This window comes from Agelaius tricolor, unplaced genomic scaffold (assembly GCF_023055355.1).
Source record: "Agelaius tricolor isolate 1412-34295 unplaced genomic scaffold, bAgeTri1.0.p SCAF_19, whole genome shotgun sequence".
Lineage (NCBI taxonomy): Eukaryota > Metazoa > Chordata > Aves > Passeriformes > Icteridae > Agelaius > Agelaius tricolor.
In genome coordinates this window covers 1,256,636-1,278,472 of record NW_027269279.1, presented here as the reverse complement: position 1 = coordinate 1,278,472, position 21,837 = coordinate 1,256,636, and the positions used below count along the sequence as shown (strand labels likewise).

The window sequence follows — 21,837 nt, the reverse complement described above, 5'->3', positions numbered from 1 at the left end:
ATTGTGGCATGGTCTGACTCTTCCCTCCCCCCTGTCCTTAGATCCTACATGGCAGATGCAGCCCTGCTGAGAGGAGCTGTGTTCTTTGTTGGGATGGCTCTGTGGGGGGCTCATCGCCTCAATTCCCTCAGGAACTCCCCCACTTCAGTGCTGCCTTCATTCCTCAAGGTAGGCTGGGATGCTGGGCAACTTTTTAATTACTTGGGCAAATTTAAACCAAAAGCGTGGCCCCCTACACCGAGGAGATCTTTGTGGGCCTGGAGGATGAGAGGGAGAAACTGGGTGTGGGGTGAAGCAGGGAGAAACAGTAAAACAAGAGGATTTGTGTCTGTAGCTGAGGCTTCCTCCTTGCACATCTTTGGCCAGAAAAGCAAAGTCTGAGTCCTTTCTAGCAAATACCTACATTGTGGGCACTTTACCTTAAAAAATAAAATACAAAGCAACAACTTTCACTCTTCCCAGTGGGTGGTACAAAAAGCGAGCGAGGGTGTCTCCAGGGGCAGCCTCAGAGCACTCAAAATTTCCTCATCTGAGTGCCTCAAGCAGGAATTACTGGCTTTAATCCCCTTGTCTGCCTGTAGGATGGGGCTGTGTCTGCCATCTGAGGCCCAGCTGCTCTGAGGAGAGCAGAACTGCTTTGAGAAAGCGGTTCTGTGCTGTGTGCTCTGTGTGCAGAGACCCAAATGGATTTATCTCAGGCCTCCAGGCTGATTCCCTGATTAATAAGGCTTGTTGCATTTGGGTGCAGAGGGTTTGAGGGCTCTGCTCCCCACCTGCTCACCGCCTGAAGGGCTTTGGTTGCAGGCCATGACCTGTCCCAACGCAGTCGTGTCCTACGAGATCGTCCTGTCCATCACGCGCCTGATCAAGAAATACGGCAAGGGGCTGCAGGCTGTCACCTGGGACATCCTCCTGGACATCATGGACAGGCTGCTGCAGCAGCTGCAGGTGCGTGCTGGGCCTGCCTGCAGGCGCTTTCAGGCCCAAGGCTTTGCCATAAATCCTCCTGCAAAGTGATCTGTGTGTGCACTGGGGAGAAGGGAGCTGAGAAAAGCTTAGCTCAGTTCTCGCCGCTGTGAGGAGAGAGTTTTCTCTGAGTTTTCTGTTTGTATTTAAAATTAGCTCTTTTTGGCAAGGTGGAACTCTTGCAGGAGCGGTTTTGTCTCTTTTCAGGTTCTGGAGAGCCAAGAGCTGAAGTCCATTGTACATGATCTTTTGACCACAGTAGAAGAGCTCTGTGACCAGAATGATTTTCATGGCTCTGAAGAGAGATTTTTTGAGCTGGTGGAAAGATGTGCTGATCAGAGACCAGTAAGGCTTTATTATTGTCCTCCTTTTGGGTTTGTTCCGTTACAGCTGATATTTGAGAGTCCTAAAATAGGAAATGGTCAGAAAACCCCAGCAAGGACTTCCATGAGTCTTATTCCCATGGAGGGGGTTGGGGAAATGGATTTGTTATGTTTGCTTATGCACTAAAAACATTTCTTGGTCCTTCCATGAAGGAATCCTCTGTGTTAAACCTGATAACATACAGAGCTCAGTCCATCCACCCTGCCAAAGATGGCTGGATCCACAACCTGCAGCTCCTAATGGAGAGATTCTTCAGGTAGGAAATCATAACTTTGGGAACTTCTTACTTTTAAGAAGCGCTTTCAAGTGTTTCTTGCCACCTTGTCATGCTAGATAATTTTGTTTTCTGAAGTTCTAACGTTCTGAAGTTCTGAGTCAGTAAGTGGCTGCTGAGAAGTGTGGTAGTCCCAGGGCAGAGCACATGAAAGGACTTATTTAACAGAAGAAAATCTTTCCACTGAGTTCTTTATGCTGCTTTTTTCTCCTTCTCTTTCATTCCATTCAATACTATTCCAATTAGCTTGGGCAGTTGTGTTCCACTCCAGAGCACTTTGTAGTTCTGACACCAAACAAGATTTTCCTGTTAAGCATTAGGATTGCATATGGTTATCCAGTATTCCAGTTATCTGGTTTTGAATTGGTGCTCCCTAAGGGATTCTGTGCTCTGAAACATCAACACGGAGCAATAACAAACTTCTGTCTCCTCTGTGAAATGCTGCCAAAGAGCAGCTCTTCCTCAGTGCCATGTGTTTGCTTTTAAATTTGCTCACCAGAGCACTTGTTCTTCTTACATGTGCTTCCTAGTTTGGATTGGAAATGGGAAAGTGCAATTACAGGTCTGCAGAAGGAGTAAAAGCTAAACTGGGATTTGAATTTCCAATTGTTCTTGAATCTGATTTCAGGTGGAGAGACATTAACTCAGGGCTCAGCTGATCTCTCACAGTTACTGTCCCAACTCTGAAAAAGTTTCTTATTTTCCTTTAGTTGTACTTTTCCCCATTCCCTAAATACCAACAACTCTTCTTTTACTCATTTTGGATTTGCTTTTCCTGTTTCAGGAACGAGAGCCGTAGTGCTGTCAGGATTAAGGTTCTGGATGTGCTGTCCTTTGTGCTGAGCATCAACAGACAGTTCTATGAGGTGGGTGCTTGCCTGGGGCCCCAGGTGGGGTCTCAGGTGGGTGGGAAAGCCTTTGGTGGGGCCCATTGTCCTGGGGGTTTCAGGTGCCCTCTGCCCATGGGGAAGGCACAGCCCTGGGCTCTAAATCTCACCCACACAGAGCTGTTTCTTTGGGGGGCTTGTGGGGGGATTTGCCATTGCTTGTCCTTAGCTGGATACAGGAATGGGCAATTTGCAGTGGGAGCTGCAGGGTTCTGAGGACAAACCTGGTTGTGTCTTGGCTTCCCTGTTTTAAGGCTGTTAAATCCGCGTCTGTGTTGTTTTGGAAGGATTGACAGTTGATGTGAGAGGTGCAAAGCTGATTTAAAAGCTTTGTAAAAGGATGGGGACTGGACATCTTGAGCAGTGACTGGTCTTGGTGCTTGCAGTTTAATTGCTGTCCAAGATGGAAACTCTGTGAGAGAGAAGTTGGGGATATCCATGGATATCCTGATCTCCTCATGAGGTGCCCAACGTGTCAGAGGGCAGGAAGGGGCACAAATGCTCCTTGGCTTCATTCAAGATTTGTGAAAACATGAAGCGCTTGGTGTTTCTTCTCTCTCTCAAAAAACCAAGGCCTAGAAATCCCTGTCTGTTTGAGCCTGGGCTGTCAAATCATAGGACAGACAAAACCCAAAGCACTGAAAAGTTCAATAAAAGTGACAAATGTCTGGAGGGCTGGCAGACAGAAATACCTGTTGGATGGAAGAGGAGGTGAAGGAATGAAAGGAGGAACAAGGCTGGTACAAGAATAGCTGAGTTCTTTTGTTTGCAATTCTTTCTCTGACGTGCTGAACATCTGACAGCTTAGGAGGGTGTGTCCTCTTGCAGGAAGAGCTGATAAACCTGGTGGTGATCTCCCAGCTGGCTCACATCCCAGAGGACAAAGACCATCAGGTCCGAAAATTGGCCACTCAGCTGCTGGTGGACCTGGCTGAAGGCTGCAACACTCACCACTTCAACAGCCTGCTGGATATCATTGAGAAGGTGAATTGAACCTCCAGGGCTGGCAGCTGTCCCAGCAGGGGTGACTTCTTGGGGCTTTGAGGCTTCCAGCATGGCAATAGAGAAAGGATGTGCTGCAGGTTTAAACCACGTGTGGCTTTTCTCTCTCAAAGGTGGCTGCACATTCTCTGTCATCTCCTTCTGAGCTGGAAGAGAGGGACTTGCTGTCATATTCAGCTTCTCTGGAGGATGTCAAGACAGCAGTTCTTGGGCTCCTGATAATTCTTCAGGTAAATTCTGCAGAGCATTAAACACAGATTGTTCACAATACCCTTCTGCTGGCCTTGGCTTCTTAGGTAACGCTTCTCCCACTACTAAATATTCTGACTTTTAACTATTTAATATTTTAAGTCTTGTTTTGGTCAGTCCTTTGATTTTGAGCACTGTGGGACTGTTTGCTAAGTGTTGTATTTTCTTAACTCCCTCTGTACAACCCAGATGAGCACATTTTCCTGTGTGTGGGGGGAGGATGTGGCCATAAATTAGCAGAAAGGAGGAGCTGATAAACTTGAATAGATTGAATAGATCTGTGGTGTTTGGGCAGCATGTCCTGGGCTGTGCTGAAGAGCAGGCTGTTCTCTGGAGCAGCTCTGGATCTTTGCAGAGCTTCCTTCCAGAGCCACCTGGTCATGTTACAGTGAGGATGAAGTTTTTGCTGCGGTTCTGCTGGCAGTGCAGCCCCAGGTGTGTGACAGAGCCCTGGGGCTGTGTTTCTGTGTTTCTGTGCCTGCAGACCAAGCTGTACAGTTTGCCCTCCAGCCACGCCACGCGCGTGTACGAGATGCTGATCCAGCACGTGCAGCGCCACTACAAGTTCTGCTACAGCCTGCCCGTGGCCAGCAGCATCAGGCTGCAGGTAGGAGCAGCCCCCGTGCTCCCAGAGCTCCACAACCCTCTGGGCTTCCTGGGCAAAGGTGGGGACTGGGTGCTCTGGAGCTTGCAAGAAGTAGAATTAATGTTCCTTGTCTCACACGGGTGTGTAAATGCAGTGCGATGCCAGCAGCGGTGCCTCCTGCAGAACAAGCCATGGCATCTCTTAAAAGTCCTTCTGCACCTGGAAAAAAATCATCTTGGGGTGGGAGAGTATTGCAGTGGCTGGGGGATTGAGTGACTCCAGTGTGTTCCCTGTTGCAGGTGTTTGATTTCCTGCTGATGCTCCGAGCTGACTCCCTGCACCGCCTGGGCCTTGCCAACAAGGATGGAGCAGTGAGGTTCAGCCCCTACTGCCTCTGTGATTTTGTGTAGGTTTCTCGTTGTGTTAAACAAAAGAATCACAGAGTGGTTTGGGTTGGAAGGGGTCCTAGAGCTCATCCAGTGCCTGCCATGGGCAGGGACACCTTCCACTGTCCCAGGGTGCTCCAAGCCACGCCTAACCTGGCCTTGGACACTTCTCAATTTATTTTTTATTTTTAGAAAGCTGTTTTTCCAAACTAAATTGTGTTTTCAAACTAATTTGTGTGCTGAGCTTAATGTTCCATCACTAGCAATCTGCAGTTTTTCTAAATCTTCCAAATCCTAGACCAGGATTCTCTGTAGTTACAGCCTAGGATTGTCTGAACCAGTAAGGCATTGGTGAACTGTTCTTACAAATCACTTACCTGCAGAGCTCTCAATCTCAGACATGAAATGTAAGTTCCTGCTCACAAAGCTTCCCCCAAAAATGTGCAATTTTTTGCCTCAAACCAGTTGCACACTGAATTTGATTCAATGATTTGTACAAATCTGACTAGTTTTAATTTTATAGCTTGTCTAAACACACCCCAAAAGATATATTTTCTAAATTAGATAGAAAAATCCTTCATTGATCAAATTGATGCAGTGTGTCTGCTGGGCAATCCTGTGCTTTTTAAAATTGAAAATGCAGATTATATTGTTCAGTCTTCAACCTGCTTCCCAAACAGGGTGGTGCTGCAGGTCACATGAATAAGCTATAAAAATGACATGTATTTTTCTCCCTTTCTGTGTTGCAGAGAGGCAGAGAAAAGGACTTCTGAGAAAAAGCCCCCTGGCACCCTGTCCCCACCTTCAGGCAGCCCCAGTGTGCCTTCCCAGGGTGCCACGGTCCGGGTGGGACACCTGCCCTACTCCATGGTCTTTGGGGTCCTCCTGCAGTGTTTGAAGCAGGTATGTCCCCTCCTGGCATCCTTCTGTCCCCTCCTGGCATCCTTCTGTCCCCTCCTGGCATCCTTCTGTCCCCTCCTGGCATCCTTCTGTCCCCTCCTGGCATCTTTCTGTCCCCTCCTGGCATCTTTCTGTCCCCTCCTGGCACGAGCTGCCTGTCAAATCCCTGCCCAGAGTTCTTAAATAAATCCTGAAAAGCAATTTCTGCTCCTCCTGCTCAAAATGTGGGTGTGATTGTGCAGCTTCACAGCCACCAGTGGGAGCAGCAGTCCAGCTCTTCAGGAAATGAGCGTGGCTTTCCCTGCACTGCTTCAGAGCAGGCAAGGGCAAAGGCTGTGCTTGTGAAACAAGATCCAAGAGGCCATCCTGCTTCTGGAAGGGCATTTGGAATTAAAACCTCTCCCACTGCGAGTCTGTGAGGTGTTTTGAGAATTTGTGAATGTTTCATCAGCAGTAAACTGTAAATAGGAATTGTTCCTGAGGGTGGCATTGGACACAGTTCTGTGCTGAGGGCTTGGCTTGCTCTGGGAGTTAATTGGTGCTGGTGCTTAGGAGAGTTGGATTCTGGCTGTCAGATCTCAATATAATTTCTCTTCCAATTTGTGGTGCCAATATTGCACCTAGAGCTGGGTGACAGACAGGGAGAAACTTGTGACTTCTTTTTCTGTATCAACCACAACAAGACCTACATCTGCCTAGGAAATGACACATTGTCTGCAATTTGATTGATCTTCCAAACTCAAGTGAAATCATGCAAAAATTTTCAACCTTAACATTTTCTGTCTTTGCAGGAGACAGACTGGAAGGTGCTGAAGTTGGTTCTCAACAAATTACCCGAGTCCCTCCGCTATAAAGTGCTATTTTTAACTTCTCCTTGCAACATAGACCAGCTGGCCTCTGCACTGAGCTACATGGTAATGCCACTGAAGCACAGTCCCCAGCTCCTTGGCTTGCTTGGGAATTGCTTGGAGGGGATTTTTGAGTGGTTTTTTTTTTTTTGTCTTCAGACTAATATTTTAAAGATTAGCAGGCTGGTTGTCAATTCTCACTCATCCTCTCTTTTGTGAGGGCTGTTCTAGGTACAGAATAGGTAATAACTGTTTGTTTTAATGCATGTATATGGATATATGTATATACAGGTCTTGGGGAGCTGTGGGCAGTGCCTTTCAGAGGGTGTTTTAGTGAGAGGTTCCCTGACTGGCTGTGTGATTCAGCTCACAGACAAGAAGACCACGGACAGGCTCCACGGGACCCCCGAAGGCTTTTCCCGCACGGATCTGCACCTGGCTGTGGTCCCCGTGCTGACAGCGCTGATATCTTACCACAACTACCTGGACAAAGCCAAGCAGGTGTGGGGAGATGGGAGGCTGCAGGGAGGGCAGAGCCTGTACAGCATGGTTTAGCCTGGGAGCTGGTTAGGAGACAGGAGTGCAAGGTAACGCTGCCCTTTGCTGTGGGTGAGAAAATACTTTGGTGACTCCATGTAGGATTAACTGTGGGTTCACTCCTCACCTTTCCCCCCACATAGGTCACTGAGTGATTCTACCCTCTTATAGACACAAAATTTCTGTTAAATCAGGAACTTTAAGTCTCAACTACCTACTTGATTTGAGTTCCCTGATAAGAGTTTGGCCTGGGGTATCTGCAGCATTATTGAAAGCTCAGTGTTAGCACTCAGCTGTGTCAGCCAGCCTTGCAGCAGGGGTACCTTGCAGCAGGGGTACCTTGCAGCAGGGGTACCTTGCAGGGTGTTCTGGGGTGCTGCCAGAAGCCAGGGGGTGGTGTCAGGGTCTTCTTTGGTGTGCTGAGTGTTTCCCTGCTCTCCAGCGAGAGATTGTGTACTGCCTGGAGCACGGGCTCATCTACCGCTGTGCCAACCAGTGCGTGGTGGCACTGTCAGTCTGCAGCGTGGAGATGCCAGACATCATCATCAAGGCACTGCCCGTCCTCATTGTCAAACTCACCCACATTTCTGCCACGGCCAACATGGCAATCCCTCTGCTGGAATTTCTGTCAAGTAAGTCGTGATGTTCTTCTTTTCGGTTTCTGTAGTTGTGGGTTTTGTGTGGAATGGAGGGGTTTGATGGTGTTGGCCGTATGGAATGCACTGTGATGCCCTTGCTCAGGTTATAAATGTTGGATCACCTCATTTGTTACAAGTTTTCTGTATGAAGCTCTTGCTCTGAAGAAAGAAACACACTCTGTGTTGTGCAGCCATACAGAAATACGAGCTGCTTTCTTCTTGCATGACATGATTTAACTTCCATGTCACTGATCATTCAGAAAAAAACCAAAAATCTAGAAATTAAACTGAGTTAGGATGTTGAAGGGGTGTGTTGAGGGCTCACCTGTGCTGGTTTTGCTGTCGGACTCTTGCAGCTCTGGCCAGGCTGCCTCACCTGTACCGGAACTTCGCGGCAGAGCAGTACGCCAGCGTCTTCGCCATCTCCCTGCCCTACACCAACCCCTCCAAGTAAGGCCACAGCAATGTGCTTCTCTCATCTGTGGAACTGAGAGCTTGGAAAGCCTGTACTTGTAGGTTTTGGCTCAAGGTTATCCATAGGCTGTTGCTCATTTTGGTGTCACCAGGCTTGTCCTGAAGAAGGGGTATTTCTGCCCTGTGAGGGTGGGCAGGCCCTGGCACAGGTGCCCAGAGAAGCTGTGGCTGCCCCTGGATCCCTGGAAGTGTCCAAGGCCAGGCTGGACAGGGCTTGGAGCAATCTGGGATAGTGGAAGGTGGAACTGGATAAAGTCCAAGATCCTTTCCCACCCAAACCATTCTGTAATTCAATGATACAATTCTAGGACATCATCACCTCGGACAAAAACCTGTTTTTCTTGAACAGAATTTTTTTTTTTTTTCCTTTACACTTTGAGTAGGTGAAGGAGCAGCTCAGTGTGCCGGGCTGAGCAGTGCACACTGAGCTGTGGGTGTCTCTGCTGTGCAGGTTTAACCAGTACATCGTTTGCCTGGCCCACCATGTGATCGCCATGTGGTTCATCCGCTGCCGCCTGCCCTTCCGCAAGGACTTTGTCCCCTACATCACCAAGGTAATGGCACTGCTCAGCCCAGCAGCACTCAGGAACCCGGCTGATCCAAACTGAGCTGACATCTTTGAAGGTTCTGTTTGAAGCCAGCAGAAGTCTGGTTTTCCTGTCAGCATCTCTGTGAGCTCTCGTGCTTTGAGTTGCAGATTTTGGGATGCAGATTTTGAGCTGCAGACTTTGGGATGCAGATTTTGGGATGCAGATTTTGAGTTGCAGATTTTGAGCTGCAGATTTTGAGCTGCGGACTTTGAGCTGCAGATTTTGGGATGCAGATTTTGAGCTGCGGATTTTGAGCTGCAGATTTTGGGATGCAGATTTTGGGATGCAGATTTTGAGCTGCGGACTTTGAGCTGCAGATTTTTAGCTGCGGACTTTGAGCTGCAGATTTTGGGATGCAGATTTTGAGCTGCGGATTTTAAGATGCAGATTTTGAGCTGCGGGTTTTGAGCTGCGGATTTTGAGATGCAGACTTTGAGCTGCAGATTTTGAGCTGCACATTCTGAGTTGCGGATTTTGAGTTGCGGATTTTGAGTTGCGGATTTTGAGTTGCGGATTTTGAATTGCACATCCTGAGTTGCAGATTTTGAGCTGCGGATTTTGAGCTGCGGATTTTGAGCTGCGGATTTTGAGCTGCGGATTTTGAGCTGCGGATTTTGAGCTGCAGATTTTGCGATGCAGATTTTGAGATGCAGATTTTGAGATGCAGATTTTGAGCTGCGCGTTGTTCACGTTGTCTCCTCTTTCCCCGCCACAGGGCCTGCGCTCCAACGTGCTCCTGTCCTTTGATGACACCCCAGAGAAGGACAGCTTCAGGGCTCGCAGCACCAGCCTCAATGAGAGGCCAAAGAGGTAAATTCTCTTGGCCCCCAGCAGGGTTTGGTGTCCCTGCTCTGGTGCTCACGCCCTGCCCTGCGTGTCCCTGGATACCGATCCCCATCTGGCAGTGCAGTAAGCAAGCAAAGTAAACCTCTTTAGGTCAAAGACAAACGAGGTTGGTGAGAGGCTGGGATCCAGCCAGGCTGGCAGCCTGGTGGGGCAGCTGAGGCAGCACTGCCTGTCCTGCAGGCCTGGGCAGCCTTTTTGGTGCTCCCTTCTGAAAATCAACGCTTGTGTCAGGTTGGGGCGTGTCAGTGCACTGTTACCAGAGATGAGAGAAGAGGGTGATACCAGAGATAACAGAACCCCGTGTTCATGTGGATTGTGTGAACTCCTTTTGATGATTGATCTGTAACGAGTCATTTTCAGATGATTGCCAGAGAAATGGTTGTGATCAACGACCTGGATAAATTATAGAACCAGTACTGTGTTTTTCCATGGTGTTCCCAGCCAGGTCAGTGCACTGGCTGGCAGACAGCTGCTTTCTGTTTGTCTGGATGTCCCAGTCCCTATTTTATTTTTTGAATTTTGAAGCCATCATGACAGTTTTAAGCAAAGCCTTCAGAAGTCAGAGCCTTTCTTGCCAGCAGTCATTCAAAGTAACATTTGCCAGGAGAGTAAGATATTCCTTGGAAGGTGTTCAGGGTTTCTCCAATGTCCTTTTACCTTCAGGGATTACCTAAATTGGTTCACTTAACTTGCTTCAGTGTTGTGAGCAGTGAGCACATGGTGGCATCTGAGCCCTGGGGAAAGTGCCTCTACTTCACCTGCAAGGCTGCAGCAGAGTCTTGCAATGCAGAAACACCATCCCTGCCCTGCTGCTGCAGCTGTGAGCCTTGTGTTGTGTTTCATCTCTCCCATCTCCTCCTCTTTCATCCAGAAACTTGGAAGAGAAGGCTTTTGACACTCATCTCTCCAATTAGAATTCCAACTAATCTTTTTTTTTTTTTTTCTTTCCCCCTAAAAAACCCTGTTAAATTCTACCAGGTTGGAATACTACTGTCTCTAAAGGCTTTTGCTGGATCACTTTCCACAGAGATCTCTGCTGAGGAGTGTGGCTGTACTCAGGCAGTGCCCAAAGCACTGCAATAGCAGGATGCCACTGCCTCTGGGCCTGGCTGAGCATGGATTCTGGCCAGGGCACAGAGGAGAGGCCTGGAGCAGATTCCAGTTTCCTTCCTGAGACGTTTCTGGGCCTGGTTTTCAGTCCTGAGGCCCAAAGAATGTTTCCCTGCCATAGCTGAGGTGCTGGGTGTTCCAAGGGATAACGATCCCAGCAGCTCCTAGGGCTGGTGTTGGTGTAGGGGATGGTCCCTGAGCATGAGCCTGTGCTCTCTGCAGCAATTGTGGCCAAAAGTGATCTGGGAGAGGTTGCTGGGAGAAGGACAAAGAAATTCTGATCCCTCCAGGTGGCAATCTGAGATGTAAGAGCTCACAGAGATGAGGATGGCAGACAAATTGTGTTTGGAAAGAGCCAGAAGGGGTAAATTAGTGCCTGCATTTTATCCCTGGGGATGGGAGCTGCTGGACCAACTGTTCTGCCCAAATTAGCCCCGAGCCTGGCAGCCTGGTGTGCATCTCAGTGACTAATTAAAGTGCCTCTTGGATCTTAATTGCTGTCATCTCCCACGTGTTCCTGGCACTTGCTGGTGTGCGCAGTAATTTCCTTTCTGTGCCAGCCCAGAGCCCAGGGGGTTCCCTGGAGCCTGGGCTGAGGCAGCTGGGGCGGCACAGGAGCATCCCCAGGGGCGTTTGTTGGCCCTGCAGTGTGGCAGGGTCTGGAGCAGGGGGTCAGGGTCCCCAGGGCCTCGAGGTGGGCTAAGGGACACCTCTGAGAGGCCCTGGGTGTGCTGTGACTTGGGGGAAAGCTCAGCTTTGAGCCAGGCTCAGTGAGGACAGAGATTGGTGTCATGGTCCCTGTCTCTTATTAAAACCTGCTGCAACCTAGTCCAGGTAAAGCATTTGAGGATCTGTGGAGGCCCTCAGGTGTTGAGCCATGGTGAGCTGGGACAACACAAGAGGGGGTTGAAGTGCACAAAACTCCTCAGCCTTGAGGAATTTGTGCCAGGGAGCCCTCAGGTGCCCTTGCCTTTGCTGAACAGTCCAGTATTCCAACTCTCATTTCAACCAGTTTTTTTCTTTTAACTTGTACTAATTTCATTTGTTTTGTAGCACATTTAAAATCTTGTTTTCAAAATGTGGTTTGTCTTTTTAAAGCTTTCAGCTCTGCTTGTTTGTATGTTTTAATTTTTGTTTCCCTTTTTTTTTTTTTTTTTTTGGCATTTGTTTTATTTTCCATCACCCTCCGGGATCCCCCAATATTGACCCTGTGACTGTGACCTTTCAACCTACATCCCTACAATGGTTTCCTCCCTTCTGTGACCTCTTTTGGGGCTTGGTGCTTCTCCACATAGTAGTTTAAGACTAGCCAAAAATGCAAAGCAAGGCTTGAATAACTCTCCTCCAGTGAAAGAGCTGAAAGAACCCTCTGCAGTTGATGCCTTCCGATCCCGCAGCATCAGTGTGTCTGAACATGTGGTCCGCAGGTAGAGGCACTTTGGATGGGGACAATCCAAGAGCAGCTGGGCCCTTGGAGGTTTTGCTGCAAGGGTGGGTGGAGGCAGGGTGGATTTGCATGTGGGATGCTTGCATGACTTGGTTATCCCATCAAAAACCAGCCTCAGGCACGGGCGAGGGTTTTGGGAAAGCATCCCGAGGCTTCCCAAGGCCACGTCACACCCTGGGCGTCTGTGCTCACCTTGCCACGTTCTCTGGTGCTTGAGCAATCAAGGATTCTATTTTCAAAGTAAAGGTAGTGAAGGGGGAAAAAAAACCCAAACAAACCCACACACAGAAAAAGGAAAAAGGTTGCATTCTGCACAAGTGAGAATCCTGGGTACAGCTCACTAAAACTTGAGCCTCTCAAGCAGGGGTTTGATTCAGGAGAGGCTTTGGAAGCTCTGCAAAGTCATGGAGAGCCCTCCTTCCAGTCTAGTTCTGGCCTCAGTTTAGGATTTGTTCTTCTGAAGGAGCTGGTGAAGTGTCCTGGTCTCAAGAATGATGCCATGAAAAACCTGGATTTGTCTTTCCAGAGAGCAGTGAGGGTTGTGTTCAGCCCATATGAATTGTTGCTTTCACAACTAAGGAAAACAAGATTTGATTTCAGAGATTGATTTGATTGACTGACAGGTTTTGATGGCAAGCATTGATCTGCTCCAATGAAAGAAGTGAAATAATTGATACCAGTTTTTAAAACATATTTCTAGATCACTTCCCTTGAGTGTTAAACTGCTGAACCTGAAGATTTGTGCCTTAACCTGTAAGATTGCTGTCAGTGGAACTTGATTTGGGTTTTTTTTTTTTAATTTTTGGCTCTATGTGGTGTCTGGGGGAGAGAGGCTGAAGTGACTGAATTGCAATTATAGTTCTGACACTTCATGTTATGGGAGAAATCCTTCCCTGGCAGGGTGGGCAGGCCCTGGCACAGGTGCCCAGAGCAGCTGGGGCTGCCCCTGGATCCCTGGCAGTGCCCCAGGCCAGGCTGGACAGGGCTTGGAGCAGCCTGGGACAGTGGAAGGTGTCCCTGCCATGGCAGGGGTGGCACTGGGTGGGCTCTGAGGTCCCTTTGAACCCAAACCCTTCCAGGATTCTCTGATTTCCCCATTAATCATGAGGCAATTTTCTTCTCTTGCTTTTATATGTAAAGGGTAGCAACGAAAAGTTCAGATAATTGCCCTTAATGAAGCCAAAGAAGTTGCCACATGATAACAATTTTGGCTGTGCCTCAGCTTAGTTTGTATTACAATGACATAAGGAATTGTCTTTATAGAATATTGCAGTCCAGCCCTAAAACAGAAATGCTTTTAAACTGCTTTGCTGATTTGGCTGATTTGAAGGCAGACCTTCTCTCTCTTCTTGTGCCAATTTCCTTTTCAGAGTGCAATGTTTTTTCCTATTTCAAGTTAAATTAGGTTTTATGTAGCTATTGAATTTGGAGGGGAAAAAACCAATATACGGAAGAGATGCAACAGAGAAAACAGCAAACCACAGGATTGGAAAGTGAGGTGTGGAGTGCCCCAGTTTCTGGCTCATGGGCAACCTGCTGCCTGGGAAGCTGGTGCTGGTCATGGGATGCTTGCCCTCAGCATAGATTAGGAGCTCAAAGCTGCCACTCTCTCCTTGCTTGGTGCACTTGCCCATGGGCCACCAACGTCAGAGAGCGCTGCTGGCCTGGCCAGCTGGCACTGGAGGCTTTCCAGAGAAAATCCACTTCCTGCAAGGACAGCCTGGGAAGCACAGCACGAGGCTGATCCCAAAATCTGTTTCCCAAGGCCTGGGTGTGCTGGCTGGCACGTGCATGCACAGCAGGGGCTGCATCCCACCACCTGTGGGGACGGGGACGTGGTGCCGTTTCATCGGGCACCCGGGGACTTTCTCTTCCAGCCGCATCCAAACGTCCATCACCAGCTCCAGCCTGGGCTCTGCAGATGAAAACTCCATGGCCCAGGCTGATGACAACTTGAAAAACCTGCACCTGGAGCTGACAGAGACCTGCCTGGACATGATGGCTCGATACGTCTTCTCCAACTTCACCGCTGTGCCCAAGAGGTCAGTCAGGGACACACGGGTGGCATTCAGGTTCATGTTCCACTTTATTGGTGGGAAAATGTTGGGATTCTGGCAGGCTCGGGCTCTGAAGCCTTTCCTCACTGATAAAATCTTGGCTAAAAAGGAGGAGATGAGGGAAGACTGGAGATGGGAAGGCTGTGGTGAGGTCTCAGAGCCCCTTCCTGTGCCTGAAGGGGCTCCAGGAGAGCTGGAGAGGGACTGGGGACAAGGCATGGAGGGACAGGACACAGGGAATGGCTCCCACTGCCAGAGGGCAGGGATAGGTGGGATACTGGGAGGGAATTTTTTTCCTGTGAGGGTGGTGAGATCCTGGAATGGATTTCCCAGAGGATGCCCCATCCTTGGAAGTGTACCAGGCCAGTTGAATGGGGCTTGGAGCAGCCTGGAATGGTGGAAGGTATCCCTGCCATGGCAGGGGTGGCACTGGATGGACTTAAGGGTTCCTCCCAGCCCAAACCATTCTATGGTTCTGTCAAATCCACTGGAGAGAAGCAACCTTTGCTTCAGCCAGGACCTGTCTGGAGGAGATGCCCTGAAGGTGTGGGAGCAGGGCTTTGCTCCATGTCCTTGCAGGATAATGCCAGTGTGCTGCAGCAGCTCATCCATCATCCTGATGGGTAACAGGGATGTGGGCAGCCAAGGGGGGTGGCACAAATGCTGTGTACAGAAGGAGAGCAGGCAGCACCTCCTTTATGGTTAATGGCACCAGCTCTGTTCTCTGCCTCCTGAGGAATCTTCATCCCAAATGTGTTCCCAGGTCTCCCGTGGGGGAGTTTCTGCTGGCTGGAGGAAGGACCAAGACCTGGCTGGTTGGTAACAAGCTGGTGACCATCACTACAAGTGTTGGAACAGGGACAAGGTCCCTGCTTGGCCTGGACTCTGGAGAATTCCAGAGCACCCCAGAATCAAGGTAGATGTTGCTCCTGTTCCTGGAAATCTCCACCTGACAAAGTCACCTAAACCACTGCTACATCTTTGTAGTTCTTCCTCTTGGCGTAAGAGGAATGTTTTATTTGTCCAGCATGGCTGAATCCTCCTTCAACATCACCAATATCTCCTTTCCTGCAGCTCAGACCCTGTTTTGCAAGTGAGACAGACCAAGGAAGCTCCAGCCAAGCTGGAATCCCAGCCTGGGCAGCAGGTTTGCAGGAGCTCCCGCAACAGAGTCCGATCCATGTCGGGTGAGTTCTCATCCTGGGCTCTCCCTGCCACAGCTTGAAGGTCTAGGTGCCTCCTGTGTCTGAGCTAATCAGAGATCTGGAGCTGTCTGGTGTTTAAGGAGGGGCAGGTAGCAGGAGCTGTTGGCTTTAGGTGTGGTGGGGCTTCTCCCGCCTCCCTCTCTTTGCAGGAGAGCTTTGGTGATCACATAAACTGCTTTATAAAGAACACATGGAACATCAAATCCTCTTTGTGGTTTAGCCCCAGCTGGCAGCTAAGCCCCACCCAGGTGCTCACTTTGTCCCTACAGGGAGATGGAGGAGAGAGTTGGAAGGGGAAAAGTAAGAAAATTTGTGGATTGAGAGAAGAGCAAGTCTAGTAATTAAAACAAAATAATTCTAATAATAATAATTGTAATGACAAGGGAAGTAAAACCAATATATTGTGTATGCAGCTGGTAGAAGAGGTTAAAAGCCTCATTCCTGAGATGTTTTTGGGGCTAACTAAGCATGTCTCTCCCTTGGACTGTTTCTGTCCTTCCAGGTGGTCATGCCTTACGTGTTGGTGCCTTAGACAGCTCCGCCTCCCATTTTCCCAGTGGCTCAACTTCCCCAGGGACACAGGGCCCTCCTGCTGCTGCAGCCCGCCCAGAGAAGGCCAGTCCTGCTCCACAGACAGCCCTGCAGAAGGAAAAGGCCAACTTGGCTGCCTATGTGCCACTGCTGACCCAGGGCTGGGCAGAGATCCTGGTGCGCAGGCCCACAGGTGGGTACCTGAGTGTGGGGTGGATCCTGGGGAGAGACCAGAGCCTGGGGGAAGGAGAAAAATCCATATTTAGTTGTAAATGAATCTGTCTGTGGCTTACTGTCTTTTGAAACTGTAGAACTGTGGGATGGGATGGGTTGGGTTGGAAGGGATCCTAAAGCCCATCCAGTGCCACCCCTGCCATGGCAGGGACACCTCCCACTGTCCCAGGCTGCTCCAAGCCCTGTCCAGCCTGGCCTGGGCACTGCCAGGGATCCAGGGGCAGCCACAAGTCTGGGCAGCTCAGTTGTGTTTGCTCTTAGGGAAGGATTAACAACCTGTTCAAGGTCAAAGTGCTTGAACACCAACGTGTTCCACGAGATTAACAGGAATTATCTGCTTCAACCGAAAGCTTTTTCATGAGAAAATGACTGACCTGGTGTTAATTAGGACACCTGAGTGTGTTGGATGGCTTTGGGAATCTGCTGTAGCAGTGAGTTACCAGGGGTGGGTTTTGAGGAGCTTGGGGTGAAGTGCAGAGCACTGGGAGTAGCAAATTAATTGAGTCATTCTGCTGAAGAGCCCAGAACTTGCTCTGTTTGGATTTTCTACCTGCAAATTCCAGAACAATGTGAGCATTTCCAACAGGAGCTGTAACCTGTGGGAGGGCTGGCAGCACTGACCACTTCCCCCCTTGTGTGGTGCAGGCAACACGAGCTGGCTGATGAGCCTGGAGAACCCGCTGAGCCCCTTCTCCTCAGACATCAACAACATGCCCCTGCAGGAGCTCTCCAACGCCCTGATGGCTGCAGAACGCTTCAAGGAGCACCGGGAGACGGCCCTGTACAAATCCCTGTCCGTGCCCTCCTCCAGCCTGGCCACGGGCACGGCCAAGCCCTCGCTGCTGCAGCGCTCCAACACAGGTGGGGGCTGCTGGCAGGGCGGGACAGCTCCGGGCTCTGCTGGGTCCTGCAGGGCTGCCAGAGCAGCTGGGAGTGAGGGGGGGGCCAGCAGTGAGAAAGGGAAGCAGTTCTTGTCCCTAGAGGTGAAAAATTCCCGTCCTCCTTGCTTCTGCTGGCGCGTGGGGGAACAGGAGGACGGGGCAGTAACGGAGCTGCTTTGGAGGAGCTGTGTGGTTGCTGCGTTCCCCAAATGAAAATGAGCAAAGTCATGGATCCGTTCCCTCTCCCACTTGTTTGGGGCTGATCTGGGCATCCCACTTGTGGATGGATCTTTCCATGCAGTGTTTCCATTTCCATTTGTCTTCAGTTTGGGAGTCTGTGTCAGGCACTCGGAGCTGCAGGTTCCTGGGGCATGGCCTGTCCCAACCCTACCCAGCCAGGAGGAGTGGGCTGCCTCTGGCTTTTACAGCAGAATGCAAATCCTCTTGGATTTACCCACCTCTGAAAAAGACTGTTCAGCCTGCAGTTGAACCACTCGAGTTTCATTTGCTGGCTTGATTTTAACACAGTGGCCAAGGATTTTCACTCTATTTAATGTGGTGCTAGTTCCTCTTAAAAAGTTGTTAACGTTGGGACATTGGTGTTGACCAATAGCTGCAGTTTTTAAAGCTTTCTGCAGTCCCTGCTCAAGCTCTTAGCAGTGATATCCAACACTGAGGTTCTGAGCACTGCAGGCACCATCAGAATTGAGCAGTGTACCAGCAGACCAGGCTTTGCTGGGGAAAATGGGATGGGTTGTCTGGAAATCTGGTAAAACTGCCAGTTTTCAGCTTTGTTCTAAGCAGGGCAGGGTGTGTTTTAGTATTTTAGAACGTGTAAACACAAAATTGGAGCCAAAATCAAATTATCACCTCTTACAAACAAACAAATGATTCTCCATAAACACTTTTGTGACTCTAAAAATTTGTGGTATATGGAGCTAAGTGGAGATCTGAGCCCATGCCACCTGAATGCCCCTCCTGTGCCAGTCTGGGAGTCATTTTGGCCCCATCCTTGTTAACCAGACTTGCTGGGGCTGGCTGGGCAGTGGCTGGAAGTTTTGCTGTCCCACTGTCACATGCCTGTTCTGCCCCTTTAGAGGTTAAACCTCTGTGGGTCTTTACCCAGATTCCTCAGAGTCTTCTGTGGGTTTGAAAGTGACCTTGTGCAGGTCAGGAAAGGCTCAGCCTGGATTCCTGTGTGTGCTGGGATATCAGGAAGGGATTTTCTGTTCCTAAGCCTCACAAAATGCATTCTGCAAAGGGAGCAGTTGGAGCCTGCACTGTTGGATGTGTTTATTCCTCCTTATTTGTGTTGAGACCTTGTGCCCTTAAAGTATCCCTTTGGCATCTGGTGAGCTTATCCCAGCTTGTTCTTTCCTTTGTTTCATTTATTTATTTGTTTGTTTTAAACTAGGCTCTTGGTTACATTTTAAACTCTGTGCTTTTTAATTTTTTTATATTTTTTTCATATAGTCTCTCCTTCCTTTTGATGTAGCTGCTCACTTGATTTCCCTTTGCAGTGGCCTCTTTCTCTTCCATGTACCAGTCCAGTTGTCAAGGGAAGTTGCACAGGAGCATATCCTGGGCAGGTATATTTATATATCTTTAAGGAAAAAACCAACCAAACAGTATTGCCATAGAAGAACACCTCTGATTCATAGAAAATGTGTCCCTCATCCCTCATTTTCCCCTTCCATGTCTCCTGTCTGTCCCCAGTCTCATCACTCTCAACAAATGGGATCTTGACTAGCATGAAGAAGTCCAAGCCAGATCCAACATTTGCAAGTGCAGACAGTTCCTCAAAGCAACTTTGCTTTTAGCTGGGGTGGCTTGTGAGTCATGAGGCCAGTGTTAAATGACCTGTCAAAACGTGGCTGGATTAATTAATCCTTCATTTGCAGCTTCATTTTCCAATTGGCTTTGTGTTGTGCCCAGTGGAAAAGCTCCCAGCTGTGAGGAGAGCAGCGTGTGCTGCAGGACAGGCTCCCCTTGGAGCTGCTCAGCCCACAGGGATCTGCCAGAATTGGGCACAGAAAGATAAAAGCAGCTGATAATATGTATATATTTCATATATGGATAACGTTCAGCCAGCATGGAGCCTGGTTAAGTGCTTTTTAAATAAAAAAAGAAATATATTTCAGCAGAAAACCTGCTAAATTTTACCTTTTAGAAGCTCTATAATAACGTAAAATCTTTCTCCACTTCAGTGAAATTTATTTCATAATTAAATGAAGTGGAGATCAAATTACACACCTTATGAGCACAACACCTGCATTGCTTTGATAACCTGCAATGCTTTGTGATTTTAATTAGAGGGTTCAAATGTCTTTCTGCCTCTTTCCTTCACTGGAAAACTCCCAGCAGAGCAGTGGGGTGTTCTGAGCTGCTGCTGGCTGCTGTCAGAGGCCTCTCAAAGCAACACAAAGCTGCTGCAGTTCAATATTTTTCTGTACTTCCCCCTGTTCCTGTTATTCTCTTCCCACCTAAGGAATAATTAGTGCTTGGGTTGTTTCAAAGCACCAGCAATCTTGGCAGTGGTGTAGGAGGGGAGCTTGGCAGCACTGGGTATCTGCAGGTGTGTTCTGGCTTGGACAGCTAACCAGATCAGCACGTTGTTTTGGTTCCTTTTGGTTTGTTTTGTATTTTTAGAAGGTTTGTGTGTGCAATGCTAACTCTTAATTGCTTCTTTGAAATAACTTTGGTCCTGCGAGCTGAAATCAATCCAGGAAAAGCTGCTTTAGTGATTTTTTTTCTTTGTATACTTTTTTTAAATTTTGCTGATTTTCTTTATATTTTTTGTGTGTGCTAATTTTTGGTTTTATTACTTTCATTGTTATTATTTTGGAAAACAAATCTTGGCCTTTCAGATTGGTCTTCCAGTCCCTTGTGTGCATAATGGGAAGCCTCCTGTTCTCCAGCCTTTTCCTCAGGACAAAAAGCAAGGCCAGGAGGAGCCTTTGGTCAGACTCATCCCTGTGGTCAGTGCCTGGAGCACATCCAAGGTTAAACCCTCCACGTAGGCAGGGCTTCCACGGAGCTTTTTTTGTCAGTGTGGTGGTTCCAGTCCCTGTGTGTCTGAGCAGATGCCACCGGTGCCCCTGTCACCCCTGCTCTCGTCCTTCCGCATGTTCAGGGCTGAATTGTTCTGCTTCTCCCGAGGCCTTCTAGGAAAGCTGCCAAACTGCAAGGAAATGGCTCCTAGGAAAATTTCTTATCTCCTTGTAGGCCTCAAGGCTCGGGAGCGTTGCATTTCAGTACAAGAAAAGCTCCCTTTGAGAGCTGATGTCTCCAGTGAGCTTTTATCCCGTACTTTCCTACATCTCTGTAGTTCCTGTCTGTCCTGGTAACCCACGTCCAAGGTCCCGTTTCCTCATCCCGCGCCCTATTGTCCATCAGCAACAAATTGGAAAAAACAGCTGCACTTCTTGGCCCAAGGCAGGCTGTGAGGGAGAGGTGATTTATTCCCTGCAAAAAAGGGCAGCCAGGAGCGAGTCTGACGTGCCAAGAGATGCCAGGGCACTCACTGGGCATGGCCTTCCGTTGAGATCCCGTAGGGAAAAGGCTGGTGGTGCTTGAGAGGAGAGGAGAGGAGAGATGGGGGCCTGTCCCCGTGTCCCTCTCCTCAGCCGCCGTGCCCGTGTCTCCCTAGAATCGGCCGTGGTGCTGGAGGAGGGCAGCCCGGGCGACATGGAGCTCAGGGAGGCCGAGTCCCCCGCCGAGTCCCCCGAGAGCGAGGACGCGGAGACCTCGTGTTCCGAGCACGTGCTGAGCGAGGAGAGGTTTGGAAAAGGCCAGGACTCGTACAGCAGGGTAAGGACAGGCCCAGCGTGAGACAGCCGGGGGGGGATTGGCCATGAACTCCCTCATGGCACCCTCAGAAACTGATCGCTGATGGCACTGGGGGCGTTCGGGGGAAAATCCTTGTTTATCGGGGACCTCGATCCACCTTTCCTTGGAAGTGCTGGGGTGCCTTGAGCCTTGCTGTTGTCAGCTTTTATTCTGGCTGTCAGGAAAAGGAAGGAATCGTTCCCTGGGAGGGTGGGCAGGCCCTGGCACAGGGTGCCCAGAGCAGCTGTGGCTGCCATGGATCCCTGGCAGTGCCCAAGGCCAGGTTGGACACTGGGGCTTGGAGCAGCCATGGTGTGAAAAACGCCAATCACTTGTTTTTAAAATTTTCAAAGTTTAATAGTAATAAAATGGTTATAAAAATAGTAATACAATTAGAGTAATAATAATTTGGACAATTTGAATTAGGACGATACGAGATAATAGAGACAAAGAGTTACAGACAGTCTGGGTACCTTTTTCTGCGCAGCACAAGCCTGAAAAAGGACTGACCTTAACAGAGGATTAACCCTTAAAAACAATAACCTGTTGCATATTCATACACTTCATACATGATGTGTAAATTCCATTCAAACACAGGATTCTGTCTGGTCATCGTCAGCTTCTTCCTTTGAATCCTGACAGTGCCTTCGAGGCGGGAAGAAGTTAATTTCTTTTGACAAGAGGGCAATAAATTCTTTTTCTCTGAAAGATTCAGGTGTCCTGTGGCTGCTATTTCGCTGCAAGTCCTTTCTTTAAAAAAAGTATCCTACATAGCATAGTTTCTATTTTAACATTTTTTTATAACCCAAACCTAGATTTAACACACTACTTAAGAGAATCAATACAGCATTACTTTCTAACACAACACAAAGAAAATTAATTTTAATATTTTGCGAAAAGCCAATCATTAAATACGCATTTTCCAAACGTGGCATGAGCATTCAGGTCTATCCCAACCCAAACCATTCCGGGGTTCT

At 48.9% G+C, this 21,837-nt stretch overlaps 1 protein-coding gene across 6 annotated transcripts in view; it reads left to right on the top strand.

The window, feature by feature from the left end:
• TSC2 (TSC complex subunit 2) overlaps window positions 1–21,837 on the top strand; it is a 33,823-nt gene that overhangs the window by 5,704 nt on the left and 6,282 nt on the right. The window contains exons 10-33 of one of the 6 annotated variants that reach the window (XM_071444844.1): window positions 42–168; window positions 805–948; window positions 1,174–1,311; window positions 1,503–1,606; window positions 2,409–2,490; window positions 3,340–3,495; window positions 3,627–3,743; window positions 4,247–4,369; window positions 4,648–4,754; window positions 5,484–5,637; window positions 6,426–6,548; window positions 6,849–6,983; window positions 7,462–7,651; window positions 8,014–8,107; window positions 8,583–8,685; window positions 9,437–9,531; window positions 11,976–12,104; window positions 14,002–14,166; window positions 14,945–15,097; window positions 15,256–15,368; window positions 15,889–16,110; window positions 16,797–17,012; window positions 18,553–18,621; window positions 20,682–20,842. In XM_071444844.1, coding sequence (XP_071300945.1) covers window positions 42–168; window positions 805–948; window positions 1,174–1,311; window positions 1,503–1,606; window positions 2,409–2,490; window positions 3,340–3,495; window positions 3,627–3,743; window positions 4,247–4,369; window positions 4,648–4,754; window positions 5,484–5,637; window positions 6,426–6,548; window positions 6,849–6,983; window positions 7,462–7,651; window positions 8,014–8,107; window positions 8,583–8,685; window positions 9,437–9,531; window positions 11,976–12,104; window positions 14,002–14,166; window positions 14,945–15,097; window positions 15,256–15,368; window positions 15,889–16,110; window positions 16,797–17,012; window positions 18,553–18,621; window positions 20,682–20,842 — 3,220 coding nt within the window. Of the gene's footprint in view, window positions 1–41; window positions 169–804; window positions 949–1,173; window positions 1,312–1,502; window positions 1,607–2,408; window positions 2,491–3,339; window positions 3,496–3,626; window positions 3,744–4,246; window positions 4,370–4,647; window positions 4,755–5,483; window positions 5,638–6,425; window positions 6,549–6,848; window positions 6,984–7,461; window positions 7,652–8,013; window positions 8,108–8,582; window positions 8,686–9,436; window positions 9,532–11,972; window positions 12,105–14,001; window positions 14,167–14,944; window positions 15,098–15,255; window positions 15,369–15,888; window positions 16,111–16,796; window positions 17,013–18,552; window positions 18,622–20,681; window positions 20,843–21,837 lie in introns of all 6 variants that reach the window. The other 5 variants (XM_071444841.1, XM_071444847.1, XM_071444846.1 and 2 more) reach the window with 5 other exon arrangements.